Source organism: Elephas maximus, chromosome 7 (assembly GCF_024166365.1).
Source record: "Elephas maximus indicus isolate mEleMax1 chromosome 7, mEleMax1 primary haplotype, whole genome shotgun sequence".
NCBI lineage: Eukaryota > Metazoa > Chordata > Mammalia > Proboscidea > Elephantidae > Elephas > Elephas maximus.
Window position 1 is genome coordinate 87,863,826 of NC_064825.1, and position 14,064 is coordinate 87,877,889.

General features: G+C 37.0%; 1 protein-coding gene across 1 annotated transcript in view; it reads right to left on the bottom strand.

Annotated features, from left to right (window-relative positions):
* CCDC73 (coiled-coil domain containing 73) overlaps window positions 1-14,064 on the bottom strand; it is a 138,049-nt gene that overhangs the window by 21,535 nt on the left and 102,450 nt on the right. The window contains exons 10-13 of the mRNA XM_049890836.1: window positions 10,453-10,581; window positions 9,331-9,390; window positions 8,270-8,374; window positions 794-904 (exon numbers count right to left, since the gene is read on the bottom strand). Of these exons, the coding sequence (XP_049746793.1) occupies window positions 794-904; window positions 8,270-8,374; window positions 9,331-9,390; window positions 10,453-10,581 (405 nt within the window). The remainder of the gene's footprint in view (window positions 1-793; window positions 905-8,269; window positions 8,375-9,330; window positions 9,391-10,452; window positions 10,582-14,064) is intronic.

The following is a 14,064-nucleotide window of genomic DNA, read 5'->3' on the forward strand; positions in this document are numbered from 1 at the left end:
CAGTCTGGTATTTGAGATACTATTAACACTTGTTGGCCATTTGTATAAAAATCTAAAATATGATCTTACTTTCCCAAAATATAGCTTTAATAAACTCATAAATATTGACTTTCTATTGTGTTAATTCAATAGAATTGAAAGGCAATGAAAATAGATCTTAAAATATAATAATCAATTTTGGTATCCACCAATCCTTAAAGTGAACCTTTATATTTCACAACTTTATTTAGCATCACTTTACACTATTATTATCTACTTCATCAAAGTTTAATATTAGCATAAAATAAATACATGTGGTTTAAGGAAATAGCCATGTTTATAACATATCTTAAAGTTTATAACAAACTCTTGTGATAAAATGTTAGTATCACAGAACTTGACTACTGTAAAATGGCTTTAATATATCTCAGCAAAACTGCTGGGGAAAGCTAAATATATCAGTTAACAATATTACCTATATATTTCTTTAATCATTTAATAAAATACTATGCCATGGTTTTGCAAAGAATTAATTTTTCTTTGTCACATCAGAGGTCATTCAAATTATACACACACATACACACAAAAAAACTTGTATACATGTGGTCTTCCATGAATGAAAACATTACAGTAAATTTTATTAAATTTAGCTTTTAAAAAGCATTCATTTCTTTGGAAACAGGAGTGCAAGCAGAAAATCTGTCTGCCTTTATTCCTGTATTATTTTTGCAATATTTTCCTAGACTTTAATAGTTATTTTAAATGTCTATAACTACCTAAAATATTTTAATAGTTTACTATTTAATAAACCTACATGTTTTTTCCAGGTTCCTTGTGCTTCCTCATGCTCATTTTGAAGATTAAGGAACTTTTCTTCATTTTCTCTTACCTTCTCCCTTTGCAGCTCATTATCTCTTTCAAGGGTCTGCAATAAAATTAATTATCCAAAAAATAATCAATACCACATTAATGAATTTTGATGTGTTTTATGTTGCTTGGACCTTTGTTTTTAACATGCTGAAAGTGCCATACAGATCAGTGATAATGTGTTATCTCAACAATAATTTTCATAAATTAACAGAAAGGTGCTTATAGTTTAGCTAACAGGAAATAGGGGGAGGTTATGAAAAAGAAATGGCTATAAAAGGGTATAAAAACATTGCCATTATTCAGTTTCACTGCATAAGTTTTAATGTACTGAAAAAGTAATATAAACTACAGCACTGAAAAATATGAAATGTAGCATAATCCAGCCTTACTAAAAAAACTTAACTACCACAGAACATTTTTTTTCCTTATCTACTTATTCTAACATTAAGTGGCTAGAAAACTCTTGAATACAGTTTTAATTTTTAATTGCAAATTAACACATTTTTAATAGAACTTAAATATTTACTATATTAACCTAATTACTTCATTAAATTAATACAATAAAATCACCATCTTCCCCCCCCAAAAAACCTTTAAAGATTAAAAATACCATCAAGTGTTTTCTAAGACAAGGTTAAGTTTTAAAGCTATTAAATCAGTGTCACCAATATTACTAGGTTCCTTCAATGTCTGCTGCTAATCAAAGTAAACTTCTATAAAAGAAAAATAGTAAGAACTCTTACCTACATGTCCAACACATCTGGAATTTTTAAGTTGATTTGTTTATTATTATTATTAAAGCTATGTACACACAGCCACACAAAATGATATACAAAGAAAAAGTTCTCCAGTTCTCCTCCCCAGAAATAACCACTCTAGCAGTTTCTTTTGCAACCTTCCAGAAATTATCTATAAGCATACAAGTATATAAAATATATCTTTAAAAGTACAGATGAAACCATATCATAATACTGAACTGTTCTGTAATCAGCTTTAAAAAGCTAATAATGTGTTAGTTACTTTTATATCATTACATATCTACCTCATTTTAATGTCTGCATAGTATTCCACTTGTTTAAAGAGTTCCCAATTACATCTATAATATCAATAATATATAAATATGCAAAATTATGGCAAATAATCTAATTAAAAGCATTTTAAAACACATAAGTAATTTTAACAAGATTCTGTTCTCTAGTTCATAAAGAGCTATGCACTTTGAGAGCACCCAATGAGTGCCTATCTTTTATTGTTTCTACTTCAGTACATTTCCTTTTTAATTTCTAGGTACAAATAATAATAGGGCTTTTCTAGAATATTTACAATGGTGTATAATTAATAGATCCACCACTCCTCTGTCAGTTTGTCACGCTGCGGTGGCTTGTGTGTTGCTGTGATGCTGGAAGCTATGCTATCGGTACTTCGAATATCAGCAGGGTCACCCACAGTGGACCTGTTTCAGCAGAGCATCCAAACTAAGAAAGACTAGGAAGAAGGACCTGGCCATCAACTTCTAAAAAAAAAAATCGTATGGATAACAGTAGAACATTGTCTAATACAGCACCAGAAGATGAGACCCTCAGGTTGGAAGGCACTCAGCGTATGACTAGGGAAGAGCTGCTTCCTCAAAGTAGAGTTGACCTCAGTGATGTGCATGAAGTCAAGCTTTTGAGATCTTCATTTGCTGATGTGGTATGATTCAAAATGAGAAGAAACAGCTGCAAACATCCATTAATAATCAGAATGTGGAATGTACGAAGTATGACTCTAGGAAAACTGAAGTGGTCAAAAAAGGAAATGGAATGCATAAAGATCAATATCCCAGACATTAAAAACAAACAAACAAAACCACTGCCGTCTAGTTGATTCTGGCTCATAGCAACCCTATAGGACAGAGTGGAACTGCCCCATAGAGTTTCCAAGGTGTGCTTGGTAGATTCGAACTGGTGACCCTTTGGGTAACAGCCATAGCACTTAGCCACTATGCCACCAGGGTTTCCAATCCTAGACTTTAGTGAGCTGAAATGGACTAGTTTTGGCCATTTTGAATAGGACAATCATGGTCTACTGTGCCAAGAAGGACAAATTGAAGAGGAATGGCACTGCATTCATCATCAAAAAGAACATTTTAAGATCTGTCCTGAAGTATAAGGCTGTCAGTGATAGGCTTATATCCATACGCCTACAAGGAAGACCAGTTAATACGACTATAATTATTCAAAAGCTGGCTGAAAGTTTTGCAAAATAGTGGGCTTTGCTGTAGGTTAATCTGGTTCAGTTTTTTCACTGGGAGAGCTTAAATGCAGCATCTATATTCTTTCTTAGTTTCCCCAGAAAAGAATCTTCCATTTTCCTGCCTGAAAGTTACAAGCCTAGCTGACCTCTGAACAGGGATAGTGGGCTGGGAGGTTTCACCATTCAGTATTTGGACTCTTCACTCTGTTTCCAATATAATACTCCCAGCGGTGTGCTGGTAAACTGGTTCAGGGGAGAGAAGGGGGGCCTGATTTGCAGCATTTGCCAATTTCCTTAGTGTTAAATACTCCTACCATGGTCCGTTTCAAGCTACTGCTGATTTAATAATTCAGTCATGTCTAACAATTAGATTTCACTGGTATAAGCTGGCACCAGCACATCACTGGATCCCTACCTCAGCTGTCCCTCAAACTCTCCAGAGTAAACCTTCAGTCTTTTGCCAAGTAAGAGAGGGGCAGTGCTTACTTGTACAGGGTAGAGAAGAGAATCTGGGAGTGCAATGGCTTCTGATACAGATCTTCCAGTTTTGAGCTTCAGTTGCACCAGTTACCTCCAGTGGCACATGATACTTGCAATTCCTGACCATTTCTGCATCTTTAGCTTAGGTTTCTACTCTCCCTCGTGTACTAAGTAAATTACCAACTGTTCATCTGGTTCCCACTTTTAAAACTTTATTTTTATTGTTTCCTCTCCCTATTTTCTTGTCCTTCTGGATTTATGCCCCTTAAATAAATGTCATTTTATTGCTGTTTCAGAAGGAGGTAGAAGTGAATGTGTGCGTTCAATTCAAAATGTTTAACCAGAAGCCCTGACATGCAGTAATTGAGCTTGGAAATTTATTCATCAATTAATCATTCATTCATTTAATAAAATTTAATGAGCCTCTACTATGTGCTAGACAGTGTTTTAAGCTCCTGTGTTACATCAGTGAAAAAGAAAGACAAAGGTTACCATCCTCATACAGTTTATATTCTATCGGAAAATTATTTAGTATTATTTGGACCTGGATTATTCAAATCTGAAAACCGTCTCTGCAAAAAATGGATCCTGTGGAAGATTAAAATAAATCCATCTGCTAGTGCTTTAATCTACCAAAACATAAGTAAATTATGATTATACTATGACTACAGGAGCATAATTATGCTTATCTATCTGGACTAAACTATGAATCATAATAGAGAATATTCTCTATAATGAGAATTTAGGTCTCCATTCTCCGAATCGTACTACTGAAAAAAACAAACAGAAGACAGCATGATTGCAGAGCACCGGAAAACAGCAGGCCATTATCAAGAGTAATGATCCCTTTTAGCACAGGTGGAATTAGAATGCTCCTCGAGAAAACACTTGAGATATCTACACAGCACAAGCATCAGCTCAACACTAATATTTTGTTATACTATATATCAGCGGTTCTCAAACACCAGTCTGCAGATAAGTACTGATCCATGACAAAATTGTCACTGGTCCATGGCAAAAAATGTCGGTATAAGGTCAGCAAATGTCTTTTCTTGTAAAGGACTGTCCTTTCTTCTGGGATTATGTCCTTAATATTCTTCCGTTGTTAAAATGCTCTCTTTTATAAAATGATAGTGATGATGGATAATAGTTTATTTTTCATGTTCTTACTTACCAAAATAAAAAGCTGACAGTTCTGTCCTGTTCTTGCCAATACTCTGTTTGAAATTTTACTGCCTGAAATTCAGCTTGTCTACATACTATCAAGAGGAGCCCTGGTGCCACACTGGTTGAACACTTGGCTGCTAACTGAAAGGTTGGCAGTTCATGCCCACCAGACTGCTCAGCAGTCTGCTTCCATAAAGATTACAGCCTTGGAAACCCTAATGGGCAGTTCTACTCTGTCCTATAGGGTGGCTATGAGTCTAGATCGACTCTACAGCAAACAGCAACAACAAATATATTATCAAGACTCAGATAATAATTGTGGCTAGTTAAAGACATTTGGATTATCTAAGATATTGGCGGTCATAATTATAAGATCCTGGAACCACATTTATGGACAGCATTATCTCAAAGAAACACCTGACTAGATTTATATGATTACTATAGTCCAACAATACATAAACCCTGAATTTAGAGTTTATCAAGGGCAATTTAAGAGCCCTGGTGGCGCAGTGGTTATGGGCTCAGCTGCTAACCAAAAGGTCGGTAGTTCAAATCCACCAGCCACTCCTCAGAAATCCTATGGGGCAGTTCTACTCTGTCCTATAGGGTCGCTATGAGTCAGAATTGGCTCGACTGCAACGAGTTTGGTTTCTTTTTTGGGTTTAGTTTTAGTATAACTGATCTAACAAAACTGGTAGGTCTCATAGATCAAGGAAAAATACCTTTACAGTGTAATGTTGTAGAAATAGTGCTGGATTAGAACCATAACAAAAACTTACTCCCAGTTTTGCCACTAATTCCAGTAAGCTTATATTTTTTGTGAAATTAGCTAATCTCTAATATTTTGTTCAACCTAAAAATCTACGTTTAACTCCTTTAAATGGTTTAGGAGACATCCCTAATAACATCTACTTGCAAATAAACTGGGTAAATTATGTTTCCTGGAAGAAAATGCAACATATTAAATTGTTACCATTATCTACCTGATGGGCGGGGGGATACACTTGTTTATCAACTGGCCCTTCAGAGAATTATTTTGTTTGTTGTCTTTTTTGTTGTTGTTCCTTTGTTTACTAGTTTGTTTATTTGCTGGATTAGGTAAAGGAGTTAAGGGAAGGGAGTGGTTTGACTCTGGCACACCTCCTCTCCCTTTCTCTTTTAAGCCTAATAGCACTAGGGATAAAAAATAGGCAAGAGAAATAAGGAAAGCAAAACTCTCTTTACATGATTGGCCATAGGCCACCAATGGTGAGGAGATAAAACTTTTATTATTCATTGGTTCCATTCAATGCTGGTGGCCTCCACCAGGGCCAGCTACATAATTTGTAGGGCGCCAGTGCAAAATGAAAAAAGCAAGAAAAAAGTACCATTAAAGATACTAAAATATAAAACTTTTCCTTTCTTCCCACTCTGTCTCTCTGTTTGTCATGGTGTTGCCATGGTAAACAGGAAACCCTCAAGGGACTGCAACTTTCAGGGAGGGATATAGTCAGTACCTGGATTGGAGGTAGGCAGAGTCTCACCACCATACCCCACCCCAAAATGCTGTGCATGCGCCCAATCCTGACCCTGTCTGCTGGCACCTAAGCCCCCACTGGGGTTGGAGGGCAACAGCAGAACATGAGCCTCCCTCCACCAATATGACCCAGTCAACAATCAGGCAGCAATCTGAGGGCAGGAGTGGTGAGGGGGGAGGCCAGGCAGGGTCCAGTCCACCAGAGGGTAGAAGAGATAACAGCTGAGAGCTCATCTGGAGAGGCAGTGGGATACAGAACCCTGCCTGAGCAAAGCCCCAAGCCCCCAGGGTATGTGCCATCGTCCTACAGGACTTAATATACAAAACTACAACACATTAAACCCTAAGGATGGGGTCCGTCTGATTGTGAGGCCCTATGCAACTCCACTGATTGCTTGCTTGTGAAACTGGCTCTGTCTCCTACTGATGGTGGTCTCTACGTGAGAGATAAGTGTAGTTTCCTCAGGAAATGTCCAGTTTCGTCCTGCTTCCTTTGCTACCAAGAACCCCCTTAAAGGAGCAGAAATACCTTCCATTTGTCACCTCAGTGGAACATGCTCCAGGTTATTCTCTGAGTTGGACATTCCATCACTTGTCTCAGTGGCACCCAGGGAAGTTCCAGCCCCTCCACTAAACTTCATGCTCCTTCATGTGAAACCAAGGAACCACCAAGGTTCTTCTTTCTCTACTCTTCCAGGGTCACGGAGTATTGGAACAAGCACACTACACTTCAAGCCCCACTGGCACAGATTACTCCAAAAATTTTCCTCCTTGAAATTTCCAGGCCAGAATTAGACATCAGTATATATGTTCTTGGCACACTCCTAAGCTTCAAGAAGCACATACCAAGTTGTTTACCATAAACTTTCACGTTTTACTCCACTGGCACCACCAGAGTGGGCCTTCAGGTTTCTACAACTTCTCAAGCATCCATCCAGAGAACAAGGCAGTCTCTCCTTGTACCCCAATCTTTACAAGTGAGTCTCATGTAGATTCCCTCACTTAACTTCATGAAGGAAATCCTCTTCCCCTGGAGAGGTAAGAGACAAGCCTCTCTTCTTGAACACTGTACTCCCAAAACAACCACCATAACTGCTTCCCCTCTGTCTTTGATTGAATTATGTCCCCCCAAAAAATGTGCGTATCAATTCGGCTGGGCCATCATTTCTGGTATTGCGTGATTTTCCTATATGTTGTAAATCTGCCTCTATGATGTTAATGAGGGAGGATGGGCAGCAGCTGTGTTAGTGAGGCAGGACTCAGTCTAAAGACTGGATTGTGTCTTGAGGCAATCTCTTGAGATATAAAAGAGAAAAGGGAGCAGAGAGACAGGGGGACCTCATACCACAAGAAAGCAGTGCCTGGAACAGAGCGCATTTCTGGACCTGGGGTCCCTGCACAGAGAAGCTCCTGGTCTGGGGGAATACTGATGAGAAGGCCGACAGAGAAAGAAAGCCTTCCCCTGGAGCGGATGCCCCGAATTTGAACTTTTAGCCTACTTTACTGTGAAGAAATAAATTTCTCCTTGTTAAAGCCATCTACTTGTGGTATTTCTGTTACAGCAGCACTAGATGACTAAGAAACCCTCCCTAATCATTGTCTTATATATACTGAAGAGAGGATAATGGGGTGATTGTGGTGGTAATACAACCAGTTGTATCAAATTCCCAAACTTCCGGAAGCTCACTGATTGCTCTCTTAGGACATAGTGATATTTATCCCCTTTTTGGAGTTTTCAGCCTTGAACACAATTCCAAAACAAAGAAAAAAAATCTCACTCCTCCTCTTACAAAATGAAATTAGATATTTAATAAAATTCAATATTTGACTAGTAACCTAGATGTTGAAAAAAATACATTCATTACTTTAGACACTGATGCCAAATTGATGAAGGAGGCCAATAAAATGGGAGGCCAATATCTTACCCCTAAAATTGAAAATAATCTTGATAAAGTTGGATAGGTGAATGCAACTAAACAGGCAAAGCTTATTAAGTGGAAATATACTGAAGAAAAATATAACCTGATTATTTTCTTTTAGCACCTTCAATTCTGCCTTCATTTCTGCATTAGCTTGAGTCTGTTGCTGAAGTAACTGCTGCATATGTTGAAAAGAAATGATGACATTCTTGAAAAAAAGTATAAGTATTATGTATCAGTTGAAAAACTTTTAAGATAGGTATGTTTCTGAATTTATTCTTCAAATACATTTTCAAGTTTCTTAACTCATTTTCTTTATACACTGAAACCTGTGAGAGCCGGAATTCAATGGAACTGTCTTATTTTTCTGGGTATTCCAAGTTTTCCACCTTTGACATGGTGCAGTCTTACCATTTTTCTATTGCTCTCTATTAGTGGAAAATATTTGAATTTTCCATCTCTGACAAGTTTCCACCTTACATAGGTTCCAGCTTTCACGGGTTTTACTGTAATTTAATTTCAATACTGTCACACTTTACTAACTTAATATCTAAAATAAATTATATCACATACTTCCTACAAAGTATTGTTCCAAAAGACCCTTAAATAATTAACAAAGTTTTTTGAAATGGAATGCAGATCTTGAGACACTATTAAAAAATGTGTAGAATTTAAAACTAAAATAAAACTTTGTTGGCTTCCCCAACACATAGTAAATATATAACTACTATAATGTCATACTGCAAATGGGCCAGGATGTATATGGAATCAAATGGAGAAAAATTGAAGAGAAAAATAGAAACGGTACATTTTCTTTCACACATCTTTTTTCTTTCTATAGAAGAATTATAAATATTAAATCAATTCAAATGATAATATAATGAATGACCAAAACAATCATGCATTAAGCATACATACATTTCAGTATTTCTCTGCTAGGGTTACATTAAACTATCAAGAAAAAAACTGATTTATTTTTAATGGGCATATATGTGAGACTTGGTTAAAAAGGTACACATGTGTCCATTCAGTGGGCATTAACTGAGTGCCCACTGTGCTGGGCATTAACCTAGACATGGTTCCATTTGTTATTTAATTTGTTTATTCCCCATATTGTATCTAATTTTTAAAACATTTACTGGCTTCCAAAATATAATTGTTTACCTGCTTTTCTTCTTGAATGCGGGAAATCTCTTCATTAATCTTCTTATTTAATTCCAATTCCTTAAAAATTTGAATAATTTTAAAGTTATAAAATTCAGCAAATACTACATTCATCTAAATGCTCAACAAATTTGGAGTGGCATAACCTATTATTACTCCAGAGTACCTCACATTTGCTTGTAGCTGAAGCAGTAACTCCAGTGAATTGAAGAAGGTATCAGAAGCCCAGTATAATCTGGTGCAAACTTATAAATGTTAACATTAGAAACAACACAATTGCCACATAAACCAGAGACTACATCAGCCTGAGACCAGAAGAACTAGATGGTGCCCAGCTACCACTGATCACTGCCCTGACAGGGAACACAACAGAGAATCCCTGGTGGAGCAGGAGAACAGTGGGATGCAGATCTCAAATTCTTGTAAAAAGACCAGACTTAATGGTCTGACTAAGACTAGAAGGACCCTGGAGATCATGGCCCCTGGGCCCTTTGTTCACCCAAGATTGGAACCATTCCTGAAGCCAACTCTCCAGATGGGGAGTGGACTGGACTATAAGATAGTTTATGATACTGGTGAGGAATGTGCTTCTTGGCTCAAGTAAACACATTAGACTATGTGGGCAACTCCTGTCTGGAGGTGAGACGAGAAGGCAGAGGGGGACAGGAGCTGGTTGAATGGACACGGGGAATACAGGGTGGAGAGGAGGAATGTGCTGTCTCATTAGGAGGAGAGCAGCTAGGAGTACATAGCAAGGTGTGTATAATTTTTTGTGTGAGAGACTGACTTGATTTGTAAACTTTCACTTAAAGCATAATAAATTAATTTAAAAAAAACTGACAGAATTTCTCAACTCTAAAAGCTGTTCTGTAGATACCATCATACAACAAGATTATCTGACACCATGTTAAAGTGGGGCTAAAATTATTATAGTCAAATTTTGTTGGCCCAAAATCTTGCTAAGGACAAACATAAATAATTTAAAAACAGATTATATATTTAATTTTTTACTATGTATATTAACTTCCTATAGAAGGAAATTTTTGTGTTATAATCCTTAAATTTCCATAAATATTTCTGAAAAGACTAATATAGTAAAAATGAACACATTTAATTAAATACCATATTGAGTCTTTCTTGAAGTTCTTGAAATTTCTGTTCTTTAATTGTTAGATTGGTGTTTTCTTCTCCCATCTTATACTGACATGTGACTTTGGACTTTATCAAGTCTGAGGTTACTTTTTTTAGTTCCTGTAAGAAACATATCAAACAGAAAAGTCAGTATATTTCATATAAGCAAGGTATATTCCTGACAGTTTTAAAAGTCCACCTTCAAACTTGCTATATTTTGTTTGCTATATTTTATGTGTCAAGATATTACTGGCCCATCAAGGTCTAATCCCCCTAGTTCCCTTGTAAGGATAGCCAACATGGGAATGCAATCTATGCCTATGGAATAGCAAAGCCAACCACGCAGGGACAGAATGCATAATCTTGGATCTTAAAAAGAGGGCACTAACTAAATGAAATAGCAACCAGAGTTACGGTGTTTTCATTCATCACTTATTTAGCAAACATCTTCTGAGATAAAAAGAAAATAAAGGATTCTCAGCTCCCAAGTTGATTACCATCTTAAAAGAAAAATTTACGTAAGAAATAATTACTGTATGTTACGCAAATAACACGCACCTTCTACATTCGTTTGCCAACTGCTCCCTACCTCCTGAGAGGTATTTTCGTAAGCAGGTTGTGCTAATTTTTTTTTTTTTACAGCAATATGTAAAAAAAAAAAATTGACATAGCATAAAAATACAGTACAGGTAATCCATCGTAAGCCAGTTCTGACATAAGTTGAATACTTTTTTTCAAGTTTTCATTATTATTGCCTTTTATCATCAGTATCTTAACAAATCTGATCTTTACTTGTCTTTGGGGGTTAGAAACATTACATATAAACTTATAGATATATTTTAAAACATACATACACACATAAAAAATACACAAATTACAAAAATTTGATGATGAAGACGAGTTGGACAATGTTGGCATTTTGTCAGTTGAAGTAATAACTCTATTTGTGGAAGGCTCTGGATCATCAGAATTATCCCTGAGAATGGGGATGGTGTTTCTAGTCAGAAAATTAGTGAGAGTTGTCTGTATTTCTTTTTTTCTTCATATATTCGTGGTAACATCTCACTGCTTCACAAATCCACCTATCAACATTAAAAAAGTCATAAGTATTCGGGTCCACGTTTTCAAGCAACTGAAGCCCCTGAATTAGTGTACAAAACTAAATCTGTACAGCAGTGTTCTGATGAGTAAATCATAAAACTGAACATCTGTGAGTGAATGAGAATGATAACTTCAGCAAATTACATGCTGCGACATTGTATGTAGTACACATTACTAAGATGTACAAAAAAAATGGAAGTCTTAAGTGCAGTTTGTTGTAACCTGAATACATTGTAGGACCACCTGTACAATACAATGCAATGAGTGCTATAACATGGGAATTTACAAGAAGTGTAAAGGAGAAAACAATTTGGTTGAGGGCATCAAGAAGGCATTACAGGAAAAGGTGGTATTTGAACTGAGTCTTTAAGGATAAATTTGCAGAGAGGACAAAAACGGCTACACATTCTAGGTAAAGGTTCTATATGCACAAAGGTACAGAAACACGAAAGAGCATGGTATTTTTCAGGGAAACAGAACCAACATGACATGGCTGGAGCACTGGGGCATGGAAGGAGGGATAGGGCATTGGTTGTTACGGCTGAAAATTTGGAAGGATTCAAAATATTCAAAGAGATTTGTATGCCAAGCCAAAGGGTTTGAATTTTATCCTATAGGCAACAGGGAATCAACTGATGAAGGATTTTGAGACTGATACAACGTTTGCATTTTTAGAAAAATAACTCTGGCAATGTTGCAGAGGGTGGAATTGAAGAGGAGTGTAAAGAAGAGACTGTAAAAAAAAAAAAAAAAAGGCTTCATTTGTGAAATTGCATGCTCATTCAATTCAGCAGGTACCAACCAAACACATTAAAATTTTTTCTCACTTGTGTTCATTTTTTCCTTTACATCCTTGAATATATATATATATATATGTAATCTCTTCATATCTGACTTATGTAGGGGTATTTTTTTAATTGTACTTTAGATGAAGGTTTACAGAACTAATTTCTCATTAAACAGTTAGTTTACATATTGTTTTATGACATTGGTTAACAACCCCATGACATGTCAACACTCTCCCTTCTCAGCCTTGGGTTGCCTATTACCACCTTTCCTGTCCCATTCTGCCTTCCAGTTCTTGCCCCTGTGCTGGTGTGCCCCTTTAATCTCGTTTTGTTTTACAGGCCTGTCTAATCTTTGACTGAAGGGTGAACCTCAGGAGTGACTTCGTTGCTGAGCCGAAAGGGTGTCTGGGAGCTATACTCTCAGGGTTTCTCCAGTCTCTGTCAGGCCAGCAAGTCTAGTCTTTCTTTTTGAGTTAAAACTTTGTTCTACATTTTTCTCCAGGTCTGTCCACGACCCTCTATTGTGATCCCTGTCAGGGCAGTCAGTGGTGGTAGCCGGCACCATCTAGTTGTACTGGACTCAGTCTGGTAGAGGCCGTGGTAGATGTGGTACATTAGTTCTCTGGACTAATCTTCCCCTTGTATCGTTAGTTTTCTTCATTCTTCTTTGCTCCCAAAGGTGTGAGACCAGTGGAGTATTCTAGATGGCCACTCACAGGCTTTTAAGACCCCAGATGCTACTCCCCAAAGTAGAATGTAGAACATTTTCTTTACAAACTATGTTATGCCAATTGAGCTAGATGTTCCCCGAGTCCATGGTCCCCACAGCCCTCAGCCAAGCAATTCAATCCCTCAGGGAGTTTGCATGTGTCTATGGAAGTTCCATGACCTTGTCTTGTACGAGTTGTGCTGGCTTCCCCAGTACTGTGTGCTGTCTTACCCTTCACCAAAGTTACTAGTTATCTATTGTCTATTTAGTGCTTTTCCATCCCCAACCCTCTCCTCCCTCATAACCATCAAAGATTGTTTCTTTTTGTGTGTAAACCTTTTCATGAGTTTTTACAGTAGCAGGCTCATACAATATTTGTCCTTTTGTGATTGACTTATTTCAGTCAGCATTATGCCCTCAAGATTCATCCATGTCATGAGATGTGTCACAGATTCATCATTGTTCTTTAGTGTTGCACAATACTCCGTTGCGTAGTTTCTTTATCCATTCATCTGTATGGGCATCTAGGTTGTTTCCATTTTTTACTACTGTGAACAATACTGCAATGAGCATGAGTAAGCATATGTCTATTCCTGTGACGACTCTTATTTCTGTAGGATATGTTCCTAGGAGTAGGTTGCTGGATCGTATGGTATTTCTATTTCTAGCTTTCTAAGAAAGCACCATGTCGTTTTCCAAAATGGTTGTATCATTTTGCATTCCCATCAGCAGTGCCTAAGAGTTCCGATATCTCCACAACCTCTCCAACATTTGTTATTTCCTGTTTTTTGATTCGTGCCAGTAATGCTGGGGTGAGATGGTATCTTGTCGTGGTTTTGATTTGCATTTCTTTAATGGCTAGAGATCGCAAGTATTTCCTCATGTGTCTGTTGGCCGCTCAAATGTCTTCTTTGGTGAACTGTTCATTTCCTTTGCCCATTTTTAATTGGATTATTTGTCTTTTTGTTGTAGAGGTGTTGGATTTTCTTGCAGAGTTTAGAGATT